The 18,768-nt window shown below is 36.0% G+C and overlaps 2 protein-coding genes across 7 annotated transcripts; one reads left to right on the top strand and one right to left on the bottom strand.

The window, feature by feature from the left end:
* Positions 1-936: 936 nt before the first annotated feature.
* On the top strand, positions 937-3,512 carry LOC108980119 (14-3-3-like protein). Of its 4 annotated transcripts, none has more exons than XR_001994334.2 (5): positions 963-1,566; positions 2,128-2,250; positions 2,641-2,757; positions 2,870-2,988; positions 3,297-3,512. XR_001994334.2 is itself a non-coding variant. In XM_018950950.2 (4 exons), the coding sequence occupies exons 1-4, from the start codon at positions 1,087-1,089 to the stop codon at positions 2,936-2,938; spliced, it is 789 nt and encodes a 262-aa protein (XP_018806495.1). In that variant the 5' UTR covers positions 937-1,086; the 3' UTR covers positions 2,939-3,245. The 4 variants fall into 4 exon arrangements, 1 of the variants encoding a protein (XP_018806495.1); XR_001994335.2 differs by having other exon boundaries at positions 3,252-3,512; XR_001994333.2 differs by having other exon boundaries at positions 3,247-3,512.
* A 2,302-nt stretch (positions 3,513-5,814) lies between these two features.
* LOC108980120 (VQ motif-containing protein 9) lies at positions 5,815-9,796 on the bottom strand. Of its 3 annotated transcripts, none has more exons than XM_018950951.2 (2): positions 8,343-9,795; positions 5,815-6,130 (listed from the first exon to the last, which is right to left on the bottom strand). In XM_018950951.2, the coding sequence occupies exon 1, from the start codon at positions 9,388-9,390 to the stop codon at positions 8,356-8,358; it is 1,035 nt and encodes a 344-aa protein (XP_018806496.1). In that variant the 5' UTR covers positions 9,391-9,795; the 3' UTR covers positions 5,815-6,130; positions 8,343-8,355. The 3 variants fall into 3 exon arrangements, with proteins under 3 accessions (XP_018806496.1, XP_018806501.1, XP_018806499.1); XM_018950956.2 differs by lacking the exon at positions 5,815-6,130 and adding an exon at positions 7,205-7,374 and having other exon boundaries at positions 8,343-9,796; XM_018950954.2 differs by lacking the exon at positions 5,815-6,130 and adding an exon at positions 7,432-7,737 and having other exon boundaries at positions 8,343-9,796.
* Positions 9,797-18,768: the final 8,972 nt, after the last annotated feature.

The following is an 18,768-nucleotide window of genomic DNA, read 5'->3' as shown; positions in this document are numbered from 1 at the left end:
TATTTGATTTAAAATGTTGGCAGCAACATCAAATACTTGTGAAGCAGCTGGGCCTTTCTAAGCCATCAGTTTTTAAGTGCAGCCCAGTCACTGGGCAAGGATTGGTTGCAAAGATGGCTGGCATCCATTGCTAACTGGGCCGAAGGGCATTAAAGGCCTGAATCTCATAGGACTACTGTTTTCCGACCATCTTTATCTTTCTTTTATTTGTTTTGAAAATCATATTATTATTTTTTTTACTTTTAAATTTCATCAGTTTTAATTATACTAAAATTACTAATTGATGTGTAAGACTTCTAAAATCACTTCAATCAAATCAGATCGACCAGTTTGATTAGAGAAGATAAAATCTAAGATGGAAAGAGATTACTTGTTTATTTTTTTCAAAAAACTCTCATCCGAATATAGCTAAAAAAGGTTTAAAAACATACAAAATATAATCAATAGTTTAAACATCGCTGCGTACTCTCAATATTTAATATGTAATTTGTTTTAATTAAAAACCCTAATATTAATAAAATACATTTATGACTTTTTAATCAGAAAATATCTTTATGATAAATATGAACCTCGTTTATTATTAAATATAAAACCTGGCTTTATAATTTTTTCTTAATACATTTTAATATAAGAATTATTATAATTATAAAGAAATTTTATAAAAATAAACTTACAAATTGATATGATTTTATATGAAAATTAAAATGTTAAATTTATTTTATAATAAAAATAATTTTATCATTTAATGTATTAAATCAAACCATACCAATTTATTAATTTATGTTTTTGAAGTGTTTTTTAAGTCGCAACATTTATCTTTTAGAATTAGTCGGACATGATATAATATTGCGAACCATCCGATCTGGAATTAACCCAATTCCTTTGATCCAACGGCCCACGTTTAGTTCATAAAATCAAACTGCCAACGCAATTATCGTTCCGAGTAGCACAAAAAAAGGCCACCTCTTCCCCCAGTTTACTATTTTTGTTTTGGAAGTCCCCAATATTTCACAACCTAGATCTAACCGTCTAATTTGTTTTGGAATTCCCCTCTCTTTCTCTCTTCTGTGTTATTGAATCGAGAAAATGGCGACAGCTCGCGAAGAGAACGTGTACATGGCGAAGCTGGCCGAGCAGGCCGAGCGCTACGAGGAGATGGTGGAGTTCATGGAGAAGGTCACGGCCGCCGCGGTGGAGAACGAAGAGCTGTCCGTGGAGGAGCGTAACCTTCTCTCGGTGGCCTACAAGAACGTGATCGGGGCGCGTCGAGCCTCCTGGCGCATAATCTCCTCCATCGAGCAGAAGGAGGAGAGTCGTGGCAACGAGGACCACGTGGCCACGATCCGCGACTACCGATCCAAGATCGAGTCGGAGCTCTCCTCCATCTGTGACGGCATTCTCAAGCTCCTCGACTCGCGCCTCATTCCCTCCGCCTCCTCCGGAGACTCCAAGGTCTTCTACCTGAAGATGAAAGGCGATTACCACAGGTACTTGGCAGAGTTCAAGACCGGAGCCGACCGCAAGGAAGCCGCCGAGAGCACCCTCACTGCCTACAAATCCGCTCAGGTCACTCTAATTCCTCATCGTTATCCTGCCTTTTGCTTGTAGGCTTCCAGATTTTTTTTTTTTTAAATGCTCCTATATACTGTAACTATAATTTTTTTTTTTAATTTTTAGGCTGGCTCTTCGGCTTATATTAGTAATACTTTGTGGATATGTTATTATGCTTAGGATTTAGATCGACATTGACGCTGCATTTGAATTTCTTGATTTTGAATAACTTTGTGTTAAATTTAGATATGCATGCGAAAGAAATACAAGAGTTTTAGTTGTTTACTGTTTTGATAAATCTTTCCTTTTCTTTTGCAACTGACCGTTGGAGCGTAGATTACGCATTTATTTATCTCAGTTTTTATGCAAAACTTTACTTCTGCATCTAGTTTCTGCTTTAAATTTCTACTATTTATTTTGTGCAGAGAACGTTGCTGACATCTTTCTTTTTTTGTGTTTTTTTATTTGTAACTTCGATTATATGCTTGATTATAGGTTCCGTAATAATCATAATTCAGGTTTCATTCGCTGCTTCTCTGAGTTATAAACTTATCGAATATAGGTTTCTGTCTGCAGGACATTGCCAACGCTGAGCTGGCTCCTACACATCCAATCCGGCTTGGGCTTGCTCTGAACTTCTCTGTGTTTCACTATGAGATTCTGAATTCCCCTGATCGTGCTTGCAATCTTGCTAAACAGGTTGGGGAACCTGAACATCATTATCTTTTACTATATGTATATATATATATATATTTGCATAGATGTCTTGCACTTTTTTTTTCTAGATTGATCATCTCTAGCTACGCAAGCAAGCAAGTGTTATTTTTTATTGAAATGAAAAATAAATTTACCTAATTGTTTCTTGGGTTTCCAGTTCAACTAAATGGCACGGCCTCTTTTGTTTAGTCTTAAGGTGGTTGTGTTATTTTGACCACGATCTGTTGGACTGTTCTGCCTTCTCAGGGCCTAATAGTAGAACTGGGTCAAGCAAAAAAAATATAACTGATATGACTTGACTCTATTTTGATTTCGACTTTTAGTTTTATATGAGTTCTTTTAATTTGTGTCACCTATGAATGTGCCAATCAGGCTTTTGATGAAGCAATTGCCGAGTTGGATACCCTGGGTGAGGAGTCATACAAGGATAGCACTTTGATCATGCAACTTCTCCGTGACAACCTCACTCTTTGGAGCTCTGACATGCAGGTTTTGTACTAGATCCTTCTTGGTTATGCCCTATTTTCCCCTCTCCTGCATCACTGTTGTTTCATTTTTTAATATTTGTTTTGATTCTGAGTTGTTTCTGGATTCCATGTAGGATGATGGGGCAGATGAGATCAAAGAAGCAGCACCCAAGCGGGATGATGAACAGCAGGCAGCTCATTGAACCATTTGTTAAGTCTTCAACTTCTCCTCTATGCCTTTTAACTGGAGAAGGTGAGAAGGTGCTTGTTACTAATTTCGCTGCTACCAAGTTTTAGGCATTTTTGTTTATTGTTACCAAGTTGATGGGCGTACCAAGTCCTTTTAGCCTGTCCTATCACGTTATTTTGTTTCTGGATGTGCCTTCATATTGAAAGTATATTTTTTTTATCATTAGCTTCTTAATTTTTTTGTTTTCTACTTGTGGAAATTGATTGATCCATCAAAATGGGTATGTCTTGCTTTAGTTTGATTGGAATCCTATTCTATCAGATCAGAAGGTGCATTGATACGTTTGTTGGATGTTTGATGAATGTTTTCAGAATACCCACCATGAACAAGTTAATTGGTTCCCAGAGCATGAGCTCATTTTTGCTCTCCCAATCAATGCTGTAACCGATTTTTCTCCACACTACTGCAGTCCACTCTTTGGCTTTCCTTACGTTTGGCTGAGTTAGACTAGTTCAGTTTACGTTGTGTAGGCTTTGATTTGCGTTTGAATCGAAAATAATTACGATAGCCTGTTTGAAGCTTGTGAATTTTGTTGACTCATTATGAGTTGTCTGCGTGTGATGAGGCATATAACATAAACCATCATTGACATTTGGTCAATTACTTTTTCTAAAGGGGCACGAGGTTGAAGCATTGCTGTATGACTTTATTTTTTTAATTTTTATTACGGACAGTTGGAATATGTGTCTCGACCTACTGTTCCCCAACAGATTGACAAGTGGCCCGGTAATATAGTCATATAAAGTGATTGCTACAGCTCATAATTGTTCGGTATCTTTTAAACATGGAAAATGCTTTTTGATCCTTTAAACATTCATATGATCTACATCCATTCAATGTTCCCATGGTTCTACCGAGCTTTCTGCCGATGATGATTATTGATAAGGCCTAATATTGTGTTTGGTACGAGGGATGGAGAGGGACGAGGAGGGGAAAGAAGGGGTTATAGAAGATGAAAAGTTAATAATAATAATAAAAAGGGGGATAGCGGATTCATGTTTAGAGCTGGGAAACAAATATAAACTCCCAACAAAAAAAGAAAGATATGGCCATTTAGCTCTTTACCTTCTTGCTGCCTCTTCCCTGCACTTTTAGAGGAGGGGTATGCTCCAAATGGTGTGAATATATTTGATGATGGTGTTCATCCCATATTGGTGAGTTCTCTTTTCTTTTCTTTTCTATTTTTTGAAGGTTCATATTGTTGAGTTCTTGTTCGACCCTTGAGAAACAAATGAGCAATTAATTGGACAAGCAAAGAATTGTTAACGGTGTAACCATGCCTCCAAATTTTGGAGTGTTATAGTCGCATTAAAGCATCGGCATTAGCTTGCTTAAAGTTTTATTTGTCCACTGTAATCTATTATATTATAGTTATAGCTTTTCAAATGCATGCCATCATTCACGTATCAAAAAAAAAAAAAAAAAATGCGTTCCATCATTCAATTGTCTATTTTTTTTTCTCTATACCATTTTATTAGTTATCTAAACGAGATTCCAAATACCTCTTCCATTGTAGACTTCTAGGGTTTTTTTCTTTCTTGGCAAGACTGTTGAATACAGAAAAAGTTGAGATTGGGATTTAAGTTTGTGTATGGATTCATAAATCAATGCAAGAAAGCCCAATATATGTAAAAAAAAAAAGCCACTGCTGGTGCTCGCTGAGGGAGTTTCTTTTCTTCCATTGTATTGTGGGTGTGGTGTGCTGGCGATGTTCTCTCTTCATCATGTGTGTGGACTAACCAGTCTACGGTACGATAGACCGTCTATCATGGGATGGGAAGGTCAACGGCATAATAAGTTAATAACATTCTGAAATTTTGTTTTCATTGTCACATTATGTTTATCCAATCAACCAGTCACGTTATCTGGGTCGAATGCAATTCGGAAAGGAGCGTTGTTTCTACATCTCGTGTTTAATGGGGACCACTCTTTTGGAGAAATTGGTCTTATGTGGTGCCCACTTTATACCTTATGTTTGTAGAAAAAAAAATCATCTTGAAATAGGATTATCCGGAAAAAAGAAATTGTGATTATTGGATAGGATGTGTTACTATTATAAAGAGATTTTACAAAATTAAATTTAAATTGATATGATTTCATGTAATACATTAAATCTAGTTTACAATAAAAATAACTTAATAATTTGACATTCAAGATTAAACCATCTCAGTGTGTAAATTTTTTTTTGTGAAATATCTTTGTAACTTAAGGCTTCGTGTAACTTGTGGTTACACAATATTTCACTTGACATACCCAAGACTCGGTCCTCGTGAACGTCTATAAACGTCTATACAGGGGAAAAGAATTTTGATGCATGCATATGCCGGCTGGGAACTTCACTCTCTATTCTCGCGGGAATTACATTTTCTACCCTTTTAATTGGTAAGCTCCCTAAAAAGAGTTTGAGCCCCCCGTCCACCAACTGTTCGAAACCTAGAGGATGGGAATTGAATATCCATCGAGGCCTGAATTGATTGCGTGGGTTGATCATTCTTTTTTACGTGGTTACCAACGATTTTCAATGGTTGGGAAACCCAACCATTTTGTTCCTCTCAAGACGGGGCGGATCACCCGCCCGCGACACCCCCCCCACCCCAACAATTGGCCCCTCTCAGAAATTATAATTAAAAAAAAATCAAAATAACCCCCTTAACTACCCTATATTTCTAAAAAAGAAAAAAAGAAACACACTGAAATCCAAAGTCTAACCAAAATCTTATACATATTGAGGTTTTCTAAACGAAAAATTGGTCCTCAAAGCTTTCTAAAAGCATGATATTATATATATATATATATTGAAAAAAGCAAGTTGTAATATTTTTCTACTGTTGATATATAAAAAGCAAGTTGTAATATTTCTCTACTGTTGATATATAGCCTATTTCATTTTTCTGTCTTCTTTTAGTTACATATCATGATGCTAGTTAGATCCTTGAGATGAATCGACCCGGAAGTTAAGAAAGACCAGCCAACAGGCTGCTTCGTGGTTCATCCTTTCTCACGATTGGAATGACCGGCGCCCGCCAGAACCGCTGCTGCTCATCTTGTTTACTTCTCCAATTATGCTTTTGCTATGACGGATACCCTCTGTTTTCAACAGCCAAATGGACTCACGGTGGAAAACGAAAGGAATGGTTTTCGATGCCTGCTTTTAGCTCCCCGATTAAACCATGGACAAGCTAAAAGAGAAGAGGCCAATATATATATATATATATATATATAGAGAGAGAGAGAGAGAGAGAGATAGAGATCAATTGCCTTAATTCCCACAAGTACTAGATTCAGGAACAACTTACACACAAAATCAGTAGGTAATGAAGAATGCTACCATTGACTATGATGAACATGTTTATAAAGGTCAAGATTATATTAATCCTCCCGGGCTGAAAACTGCCATAAAGGAGCAACATTAAAAAAAAACAAAAAAAAACCCAATTAGGGACTCCCAACAACCCCACAGTAAGAAGATTGTGGGGAGAATAACAAATCACAAATTATTAAAAGAGACTTGGAGTTCCAGGACTCGGGGAATCATCAACTACAACTCAACGGGACCAAGAAAATGCCTGCCAGTCCACAGGTAAAGTCAATGGCAGGTCTTGTTCCATAACTAGGTTCAAGTTGACTCAACCCTCCCTCGCCACCCCCCCAGCGTCTCTCCCAAGAAAACCCTTGCCCAAAACGATTATATATATATACATATATATATATATATATGGCATATCCATAGAAACTAGAATGAACAAAAAAAAAAAAAAAAGTTATTGGTCCGCAATGCTCTACCTAGAAATATAAGCTTCGCTAAAGCTCCTCTCCACTGAACTTCATTATAAAATATATTTCAAAAGGACTTAAAACTTCAAAACTAAACCAAAACTAAATTTGAACCTCTCTAAACAATCATCAACCTAAGTACAATTAATTTGAGCTCCTCCCCAACTAGTACCACATGTCTTAACTAAACCTGATCATTGGTCACAACACCTACAATGAGTGTCATCCCATTGTAGGAATATATACTCCTCTAGAAGGGACGAATGTTTGTAGTATGTTAAAAGTTTCCAGAATGTAGTATATATCCACAAACATACTTGCATCACAACTAGCCGGAAACAGAGAACTTTCAAAAAGCATATGGTTTCTCTCCCAGACAATCGCTAACATTATTGCTAGTTAGATTAATGTCTAGCTCTGACCCAACTTTAAGAATAACCAAATCTGAGCATCAATTACATTATTGCTACTTAGATTAATGTCTAGCTCTCACCCAACTTTAAGAATCACCAAATCTGAGCATCAGTTACAAAAAAATGATCATCAAGAACAGACACTGTTCCACTCCAACCAGCCATACAAGCCTCTTAGCGCATATTCCGCATAAATGAGAGACTATTGAACTTGAGACAGTGTGTTAGATAGTTTCATAACTCATAAGAAACATAATAAATAAATCAATAAATCAGTACACATATAAATCTATCAACATTAGTAAATGCCTTATTGTGAAAGAAGATCCACAAAGCTTATATCTATCATTCATAAAGTTAAGCCACAGTCCAGTCAATCATGGATGTCTGGACCTTTCAAAATTGTTGGTAAGTCCATCATATAACTATAACTCCTCCACAGTCGTGCAAGCATCCAAGTCAAAAGGCAAAATCATCATATCACTATATCAGAGCAAGAAGCCACCTAGTATGGCAATCTCTAGTGCGCCGTTTTATGTCATGAAAAAAGTGTATCCCTCGGGGCCTCAAACAACAAAAATCAAATTGCATCTATTAGGATTCAACCACAAAGTTAAAAAACAACAAGACATGAGAAGTCATATATGGCAATACAAGGAGCTGAAACAAGTAGCTAAATTTAGATTGGCACCCAACTCCGGAAGCAAATCTTGATACCATAGAAATCTCATACATATATGAAGTATGCATGATGTGGCAAAAGTTAGCCAAATTGCCATACTAATAACAATAATAATCAGCATATTTAAATAATGATCAGCACATACGTAAAACTGAATCGGCAAAGACGGAAAAAAATGAGGTGCATAGACATTTTCACAAGTAAACAATTAACTGATAAGAACAACGTTCAACCATAATTCTATAACTTCTCCTAAGTTTCCCACCCAAAATATCCAACAAAAAGCAAAAAACAAATCTAGGGTTTTCCTTTTTCACGTGTCTTTCTTATGAAATTTACACAAGAAACTCTAAAATTAACCAGTGGTGGATAATGTTTCCAATCCAACCACCAGTGATTGAATAACCCTAACCCCCCCAATCATTTACAAAGCCATAAAAACCAAAACACTAAGCCTGATACGACATCGTCTTCAGAAAAAGGATTACCTGAAGAAGAAACTCAGAGAGCTCTCCATCTAGGGCTGTGCATCGGCACTGTGGGAGAAAGCGGGAGCTGCGGAAACCCTAATTGACCGGAAGAAGGAGAAAATAGCAGGCCTGGGGAGTGCAACGGGTACGGTGACCTCGGTGAATTCAAACACCCGAATGGAAGCGGTGAGTTCGGCATCGGGAACTGTGGCTGTGGCTGAGTAGCAGATGATGTCGGCGGAGGAAATATTCCCTGCTGCGGCGGTGGAAGCTGATGCTGATGCTGATGCGGATGCGGCGGAGTTGAATTGTTCCAGCGGGGCGAGACTAGAGGGGCTAACGGTGAGAATCCGGAGAAATGTTTAGGGTTCGGATCGACGGTGGACACTGAGTTCTGGAGGTACCGCATGTAGGCCGAGACGGGCGATTCGGCCGCCGCGTGAACGGTTGGGAACGGCGGCAAAGGCGATAACGGCGTCATAGGCCGTCCGATTGGGCCGAAGTTGGAAAAGGGGGCGGTAATGGGAATATTAGGGTTTATAGAGGCTTGTTGTGGAGGATGGACGGCGCTGTTTAGTAGGGGAGGGGGGCGATTGTAAACGTGTGCCAGGGGTGGAGGGCGAATACGCTGGAGTCGGGAGCTGGGAGGCTTGGGTGGGTGAATAGGTGGCGGCGTCGAGAAACGCTCGTGTGCCGGTGAGCCGGTGAGCTTCTGGACCACGTCCCTGAAGTCGTTCTTGTTGATATTGTACACCGGCGGCTGATGTTGCTGCTGCTGTTGCTGCGCCTGCTGCTGGACCAACGGCTGAGATGCTGGTTGCGGTTGTGGTTGCGGTGGCGGGTGATTATGATTAAGATTTTGAGTTTGATTGGGGGGATCAAAAGGGGGTTTTTTGATGATTGGCTTAGAGATCTTGTGGGAGAGCTTGTTGAGGTGTCTGAGGTATTGGTCTCTGTTGGCATTAATACTGGTAGCGGTATTGCTGCTGCTAGTAGTTGTAACAGCAGAAACAGTAGTGGTAGTGGCGGTAGAGTCTGCAGAGGATTGACAGCTTTTATCCATCATACCACTACACAGAGACACCCTCCTCTCTCTCTCTCTCTCTCTCTCTCTCTGTCTATCTAAGATCAAAAATATGTATGAATCACTGTGTGTAGCAGCTTATGCCTCTCTGTGTTTGCGTGCGATTTGTGTGTATGTGGTGGGGGATAATCTTCTTCTTATGGCAATCTGCGAGTAGGGACAGAGAGGACCCTGTTGAAAAATTTATATTGGGGTTAAAGGAGATATGGTCCGAGACTTTATCTGCATGTCTTCAGAGAAGGAGAGACCGATATAAAAAGATGTAAAAAGAAGGAATATGTCTCTCTCTCTCTCTCTCATTCATTGTGCTTTGAGGCTTAAAAGAAGAGAAGGGACATGACCCGTAAAAGAAGGCACGGATTTTTCTCTCCGTATGGCTGCTCTGTAATTCTATCTTGTTCCCGAATCTTTTTAATGTTGTGTCTCCACTCTCTTCTACGAGACTTTACCATCTTCAATAATTGCTCGATTCAAATATGCTTTTTTATTGGCTCACTTTATGGATGGATCTCGGATTTTGGCTTCATTCTGGGTTTTATTTGAACTAAATTTGCTGAATATAGGACATATGTCTCTTTGACAGAATAAGAGGAATACGTGTCTTACATACTAGCATACTATCTCTATACATCTCTTAATTTATTAGAATGCCATCAGTTCGGTTGCGTCAACTGTATGAATAGTTTGCGTAGAGGCTCGAGGGCCGAAGTTTCAAGATTAAACGAGCGAGTCTTTTCTGTCTCGTTGGTCAAAGCTCAGAACAGAATTTTTTCTTTTAAGCATTGAGTATCTCTTCTCTTTTTATATCGGACCCACTATCATATTTGAATCATATGCAAGCCTTTGTGTTTTGTGTGCACGCAGATTCAACGGATCTTGTGGCCACAATACAAATGGAAATACAAATTCCATTGACAGTAACAGTGCCTTATCATATTAGTTATTTAAAGTTCGTGTTCATGTGCGCATTATGTCAAACAGTTAGTGACTGAGAAACCAGATAATTTAAACGAGCCAACCAATCCATCCAAGATGCTTTGCTTGACTAGGAGGCAACAAAATCCACCTACCCAGATTCGTTGCAAGTTTAAGGCATTTTAATTATGTAATTAATGTTGTTAGCTACTTCCAAACAACACTGCAATAATTACGTTGCGCTTGGACTCGTGAGGATCTGGTCAAATTGCATTTACTGTCCGATGCGAAACGTTATCCCAAAATTCCAACTGGGGGTGGGGGTGGTGGCACTAGCTACAGCGTCCTTGTCCCGTTTTCCCTTTCTTTGGAAGCCAAATTAGAGAAAAAGCTGCAAAAGGCCAGAAAGAGTTTCGCAGTCAATCTCTCTCTCTCTCCCCCCACTCTTTTGATTTTATAGTTTTGTTGACCAAGTCTAAGAACATAAATTAAAATATTACATCTGATCCCCTTCAATCAAACTTTTTAAATATTATTATATAAATTTCGTGCGAATTTTTTATTAAAAAAAAATAGATCTCGCTAAAAATTTATAATTTTTTTAAGATAATATTTATTTTTTTACAAAAATCTGTATATGACTTGCCTATTTACAAAATATGTCAAATACTTAATGGAAGATTTGTAGATCATGATCTTGTATGTTTCCTATTTGTAGTAACAAATTAAACAGTAAGGTAATGGATCATGACATATAGGTAGAAGAAGTACAAGGACATGGTTACTCTTGTACGTGGGGTTAAAGGCTTAAGAGGATATCTCAAATTAAGAACAAATCACACATAAATATTCTTATATTAATTGTGGAGAAATGTATAGAATTTTTGGGTGAAAGAGAACCCTTTCGATTATAAGAAGAATAATTCATGATAAAAATATTTTTATAATATTTTGAGTAAAAAGGTTCCATAAATATTTTTGAAAAATTTAATAATACACTTATTTTACAATCAATTCATGTGATTATGTTATTTTATTAAAAATAAAATTTTAATTTACAAAACTACCTTTTATTTTGTATAGAGTTGTGAGTTTACTGTTTTTCTAATTTTTTGAATCAAATATTTTTTCACAATTATTGATTACGGATCGATTTGGATTGAGATTGACTCTGAATCTATCTCATCTTATCATTCTAATTTTTATATAAAATATAATAAATAATTTAATTTTTTTAAATTTTAAAATAATATTAATATTAATAAATATTATTTTATTTAATTTTTATTTAAATTCATCTCGTTTAAATTCACGCTTGATGATTGTTATATAAAGGAACGTTAAGGAAGTAAAAGATTCTCAAAGATACTATTCCAGTCAAGCAAGTTGCGTGGGCCACAACTCTTTTTTTCTAAGCGGGCCATATTACTCTGTGAGTGGATGTCATCTTGCCCTTTATGTAATATTACACCACACGAGATTCTATAACGCATTTTGTACAAGAAAGTAAAAGGAAAAAAAAAAACAGATTTTAAAGAATAATGATGTGGGACACCACTAATATGCGAAATCATATCTAACTCGACCATTTTGTTTTCCCTGCGTGCGGAAAAATTTGTTAAGGGATGGTGAAATCAGTTCTCTTCAAAGTTTAAAGGATTAAAAGAATTAAATTTTATTATTTATTTTAATATCTTAATACTCTCTCAAAAGTGGATCAAACTCTTCTTTAATAATTGGGTACAACATATAAAATATTTAATTAAATAAAATAAAGTATAAAATCAGTATTCAAATTTAAACCTTCTACTCCAATACCGTGTGAAACCACTATTTATTCTAAAAAGTTAAATTGATAAAAAAATAAATTTTATTATTTATTTTATACATTAATAATACAATAAAAAAATTAAAATATTTGTTGTGATTTATGTTTTAATAAAATTAGTCCTTACATTTTAAATTTAAACTTGTTATTAAAAATTGATTATAATTTAGCCTCGGAAGCATCAAAAAATATATATATATATATATATATATTTTAAAGTCGTTAAAATTGACGTACCACTTTCACTATAAAGGTCGCGAACATGAAACTCTTCACAAGATATACTTTTTCTTAAGCTGAAGATGCTATGAATAAAATATAATAAATTTAGTGCGATGAAAGAATTAAAAAAAATAAGGTTAGGATGTAATGTTTAGAATTTGAATGGTATATTGATGTAATGTTTATTCTACTTTGACTGGTTGATAAGAATTGTAAGGTTGGAGGTTAGACAGTCTTTTTCTAATTTCCATGGGTGGGAGACTCAACTTATTAACAGGTCAATCATTAGGCAAATGGGGCCTCTTGAACCACGATACGGTGGGAGAGATATGCACCAACAACAATAAAATAGCAGCTCTTTCTTTTTGACATGGATATATTATTGTTGGTATTAAATTTCATTATATTTAATTACATTAGTTTATGCATTATCTTTTAAATAATTTGTAATTTAGGTTTCGTTTGGATCTCAAACTCATCTCAATTCATCATTACAACTTTTTCAAATCCCAATACAAAATATAATAAATAATTCAAAATTTTCAAATTATAAAATAATAATAATATTAAAAAATAATATTCTAACAATATTTTATCATCTCAACTCAACTCAACTCACTTTAACATCTAAACACAACCTAAGTGATTAATCTATAAAATCATTTAATTACTAGTATGCTAAGGCCTCTGTGCCACATATTACGTACTGGACATCATTTATTTTAGAAAATAATGGTGTTGTAAGGGGTTTTCCCCTCCTATTGGCATGTAGCAAACCCATGAGTGATCTCTAGAGGAATGAGTCAGATAGTCCGGTCAAACCCAATGACCTTTTTTTAAAAATAATTAGTAGGTCTCTACAAAGTACTCAACCCATGAGCAAAAACACACTCATGAAGCAACCCATGGACGGGAAAAGTAGACAATAATGGTAGATGAGACTCGCCTCCCTGACACCCCCCGATAACACCCAATTCTCGAGATCCTGTGCAGACAGGTTGTGAGATCCCTAATTTTCTTGTTTGTTAAATATTTATTATTTATTTGATTATGTTTATTTTATTTATGTTATTTTAATTTTTTTAATTTAATTTGTTGGGTTGTGTGTGTGTGTTTTTAACTGGGCCATTTGTGAAGTTAAATGAGCCTGTGTGAAGGATGACCCAACCCATGTGCACTGTTGGCCCAACTCGTGGGTCAATTGCCCAGCCCTCCCATTAATTAGAATGGCGCCGTTTTGGGAAGAACCCCGTAGGGTTTCATCATTTCCCCTTTGCATCGTGCAGCTTCCTTCTTCTTTCTTCTTATTTTCTTATTCTTTCTTATATCTTCTTCCAGTTTCATCTTAATCCAGTTGCTGTTGTTGACACCACCTTATTTCCTCCACTTCATGGCAGCTCCGTGTCGTTTGGCAGTGGCTCCGAAGACTTGTTGTCAAGCTGCCGCTCCACATGGCCACCACCACCTTCCACCTCGAGCTTCTATGGCTGTCCCGTGTTTATCAGTTGTGCTTCCCTCAACTGCTGTCAACCCACCACTTCATCACGCAACCCAAATTGCCATGCTTCCCCTCCATGGCTTGCACTTCGGTTCCTCTTCCACATGTTGTCCCCGTGAGCCTCGAACTGCCATACTTGGCCTATAAATAGGTCACGGGTTTCTCAATTAAATCTTCCTAGTTTCTCTTCCTCCCTCTCTCGTATAAGCTTTTTGCATCTCTAGGTGTTTAGAGTTTTGTTCTGTAAATTTTGGTTGTAAATCCGAGAGTGAGTTTGTGAAGTGTTTGTTGTATCCTGCTTTGTCCATATAAGTTGAGTTTCACTCGATTTCTTTGAAATTTTTATGCTTGTTGTGAGTTGATTGTTCCTTTTTCACCTAGCCCGAAAATTTCTTGAGAGAAACTCACAAAAAGGTCATTAATGTACTCTTGAACCACCATGTGCCGCCACCTTTGGCAACACCTCTATTCGCGCGATCTTCCTGAAATTTTTCAATCTTTGTGTACGTATTCTTCCAACGTAATCCATGAGTTTTTAAAATAGCGATATTATAATTGGCATTTATTTGTAAACTATTGGTTTGTTAGAATTGGGTTGTTGAAGTGTTGGGATTAAATTGCAATTGATATTGGTGTTGGGCCTTGGGCCGGATTGGAGGATGGGATAACGAGTGTAGTTGGTTGTGAAATTGTGTAATTGTAATTATTGTGAATTTATAAATAAGCGAATTTAATTTACCTTGTCATCCAATATATGTTGTTATGCATATTTATCACCTTTAATAAATTGTGCTATAAAGTCATGTTGTCTGGTTGAAAATTAAGACTGATGGGATAAATTATGTTGGTGCGTGTGTATCACGACCCTAAGTCGAGATTGGGTATTATCTCGGTGGAGCTCATCTGGTCACTCGGGAGCATAATAAACTGACGTGACGTCCCCTAAGTTGTCGCAGGGCGACGACGGTAATGCTCTCGTACCGATTCCTTGATCTTTTGCTGGCGGGATTAGAGGATGTTTGGCCATTTATTTGCCGAGCGCGAAACTGGGCATCGCTCATTACGAAATCTCATGCACGGACGTTACCCATGATGTGACGATGAGAGTCAGGGTGTGCAGATGGTCCATAGGGAGAGACTGTGGTGCATGCATAATAAAATAATGGTTATGATTGGGCCAAATGAGGCTTTTGGCATGAGTGATTAAAAGTGTAATTTTGGGAAAAAGTAAATGTGGGTTTGTTTCCTTCATATTTGATCGTAGTGGACATGTTGGTTGTATTAATGTGTTTTAAATCTCTTGGATGTTTTGTTTTGATTAATTACTTGTTGAGATGTCATAATCTCATTGTGGTGTGTTACCCTACGTTTTCGTTTTATGATACCGTAGATTATGACGCAGAGCCCGAGTATGAACCTGAGGGGCTGGCTCCGCCAGAGGCATGACTTGCTGATATGTTGTTAATCGTGATGAGATTTATTTCTCTTATGTTATTTCTTTTCTTTAAATTATCTGTCGGATGACTGTATAATTATGGTAAAGATATTTTATTGTTTTTGAACATTTTGGTACTTAATAAAAAATGACCTTTTTATTTATCCGTTGCAAGTATTATATTGTACACTTATTGCATGTTGTACACACTTTGAGCATTGGTCGTTGAGGTACGTGATCCGTGTAGTCATCATTCTAGTATCACGAACTCCACTAAAATAACACGTAGGGGTCAAGGGCGTCACACAGGTGGGCGAGAGTTGCGTGAAATTCTTGATCTCTTGATAGCAGGTATGAAGAGGCTTAACAAGGAATGTTCGCAAGGTAAAATAAGTCAAAGAGTCACGCCGCATTAATGACACCACTCCTCAGACTTTACGCCGCATTAATGACCCGTCCTAGAAGCCAAGCAGAATTAAAATATTATGACTAAGTGAACAGTTAAAATGACATTGACTCCCTGAGGTCAGGTATGAGCTATCACCATCCATAAACCTATTAAATAAATCAACCACAGGTACATAAATTCTCTCTAATTCCTTTAAACTCACGCATAAACTATTAAGAATATATACTGATTTAAGTATCGAAAGCCTCCATCAAGGTCTCCTAGTCTCTTTGTTTTCTTAAGTATGCATGTGAAAGACCCAATACCCAAAGCTGGAACTCAACTCAAATCTGTACAAAACACGACGTTAATCAGTGTGTTTTACACATTAAATTGAGAATGGAAGAACTGTTCTCATAAATCAGTATAATTGATAATAAAATAATTAAAATTTAAGATAAATACTATTTATCATGTGAGTTAATTCGCAAGTCTCGAAAATCTTGGACAAGCATCCCTTTGGTTGTAATCGAAGATTGAAGCCGAATAAATGTGATTGTTTAGTATAACAGTCATCAAATTGTAGTCATAAATTATACCATTTTGGATGGTAATGGCAGTTGAAGGTTGAAACGTTGTCCTGCTTCCCACAAAGAAAGAGGACAAAGTAATTTTGGAAAAGAAGATGTCATTGTGGGTTACTTTACACTTTGCAGAGAGAAAAAAATAAGGTTAGTTTAGTTATATAAAATTAAATTATCTTATTTAATATTATATAATTATTTTAAATTTTTATATAAAATATAATAAATATTTTAAATTTTTAAATAAAAATTATATTGTAATAATATTTTAAACTATTACTCATCTCGTCTGAGTCGCACAAACAAACGAGATCTAGATAAATAGAGACGTTAAAGATAATGGTCAACATGCTTTTTTCAGTGAAGACTGAAATTGATGGCCTTGTCGTGTTTCGACACTTGCGACTCATTGGGCTAAGATTTCAGTGCGAGGTGATCGTTTTTGCAGGCAGCCTCGGCCTTGTTTCGAACGAGAAATCACTTTACTACGTTGGCAGCCTAAAAAACTGAAAAATTTATATATAAAAAAAAAAAATATTGTTATTCATAAGTCCATACACTATACATCAAAATTTTTTTATTTTTTTAAAATTTTTTTAAAGTTTTTTTTGATTTTATTATTCTTAAAATAATTGAATTATTCTACTCATAATCCATATACCACACATTTGATAAGAGAATAAAATTAAAGAAATCATAAAAATGATGGTGTGTGGTGTATGAGACTTAAGAATATAATTTTTCTAAAATAAATGTCAATTTCACCTTAAAAGAAAAAAAATTCGAAGGCAAATTGACACGATTCTTTCCTCTGCAAAATCTCTAAAATAAATATCCTAATCATAACAAATTTATAAAATAAACCTTCGGACTGATTATAATTAGTAGAGTATTATTATTTATAAGTCCCACACATAAAATATTATAATTTTTTTTTAAAATTTTTTTTAGTTTTATTATTCTTAAAATAATTGAATTATTCTACTCATCACCCATATACTACATATTTGACAAGAGAACAAAATTAAAAAAATAACAAAAAAGTGATGAGTGATGGATAGTGTATGAGATTTATGAATAAATTTTTTTTAATTAATAATATAATGACTGTTATAGTTGATACATAAAATCATTTTGAGTATTTCACTTCAATATATATGAGCAAGAATGACAATATTTAAGATATGTGAAATTATTGTTCAATATGTAAACAAGTTTGTACAAGATTTGCCACGAAATAGATTCCGTTAAAACTCCGGCAGAGAGCTATAGTTTATGACACAGCGGCAGAAATGTTAGCAAGCCAGAAGCATTACGTTTTGCCTGAAGATAAGTTTTATTTTCATAAAAAGATGATTGGGACCAGTTTAAGGATTGATCAACCTTGAACAAGCTGACACAGATTCGTTTTTCCAAAAAATGCAAAAGAAAAACTAATAAATGCGATAACTTAACCCTCGACATGCAGCTCTTTGCCTCATGGAACTATATATTAATGTCTAAGTGCCATAAATCGTAACTATTAACGTTGTGTTTCGTATATATTTAGATTAGGTTACAGCAAGTCAAGTCTTTAAAATTGAGTCTGCAAAAATGAAAAAGAAAGAAATTAAGAGAGAGCGGCGTTGGAAACTGAGAGTCTTCGATGTCAAAATCAGTAAAATATTTTAGAAGATTACAAATAATGAGAGTCTAGCCTTATGTGACGGCGTTATTAATATGACGTGTTGCTCGGGTAGTAGTGCTATTAATGCGATATGATTCCCTGATTTGCCTTATCTTGTTGGTGTCTTTAGTAGTTCGTCGATGATCGAGGGTCCCCTTTACTTCCCACTTGTTCACGTAGGCAGATACTTGAGGGCTAGACACTATTTCAGGGATTTCTAGGACGATGAGTCTCATCCTCCTGTAGTTTGCTCCCATGTGGGGGTTGCGTTCAGGGGAGTCTATCTGCAGGCCGGGCCAAAGGACTATTTGTTCTGGGCCGGACTTTCTTTTTTTATTATCTTAGTTAGTTGCTCCTCACAAGCTCAGGGAAAAACCCCTTCAAGGAACTATATAATATATTTTCCTATTTCACCCTCCGTCCTGCTGCTCTACATGAATCGGAGAACCGTGCGTCATTTATATATGTAAGCAGCATGTAATGAATGCAATATGTGTATAAATTTTATGTGTCTTAAAAAAATAAAAAATTATGGATCGACATTCAAATATGTAACCGATATGATATATTCCACATCTCTTCTTCGACTAGCCCAAACCCAAGTAAGTGGGCCAGAGACCCCACAATATACGCGAAGAGGAAGAGGAATGCTATTGTCCAACTAGACGAATAGACACTCTCATGTTGTACTCATTAGGGTTTTTAAGAGTTATTATTCGAATTTAAAATCTAGATCTCTGTCTCTATAGCTTTACTATATAATTAAAATTTTAGTATTATTCGAAAAATTCAATCAGTAATCATAAATGATATAAGACTCGTCA

Source organism: Juglans regia, chromosome 11, assembly GCF_001411555.2.
Source record: "Juglans regia cultivar Chandler chromosome 11, Walnut 2.0, whole genome shotgun sequence".
Lineage (NCBI taxonomy): Eukaryota > Viridiplantae > Streptophyta > Magnoliopsida > Fagales > Juglandaceae > Juglans > Juglans regia.
This window is presented reverse-complemented; position numbering and strand designations above follow the sequence as displayed.

What these genes read in the sequence shown, in the direction of transcription:
- LOC108980120 (XM_018950956.2), bottom strand. Translation starts at nt 9,390, where the DNA reads ATGATGGATAAAAGCTGTCAATCCTCTGCAGACTCTACCGCCACTACC.
- LOC108980119 (XM_018950950.2), top strand. Translation starts at nt 1,087, where the DNA reads ATGGCGACAGCTCGCGAAGAGAACGTGTACATGGCGAAGCTGGCCGAG. An exon ending in CTTGCAATCTTGCTAAACAG is followed by an intron (nt 2,251 to 2,640) that starts GTTGGGGAACCT and finishes TGTGCCAATCAG; the next exon opens with GCTTTTGATGAAGCAATTGC. An exon ending in TTTGGAGCTCTGACATGCAG is followed by an intron (nt 2,758 to 2,869) that starts GTTTTGTACTAG and finishes GATTCCATGTAG; the next exon opens with GATGATGGGGCAGATGAGAT.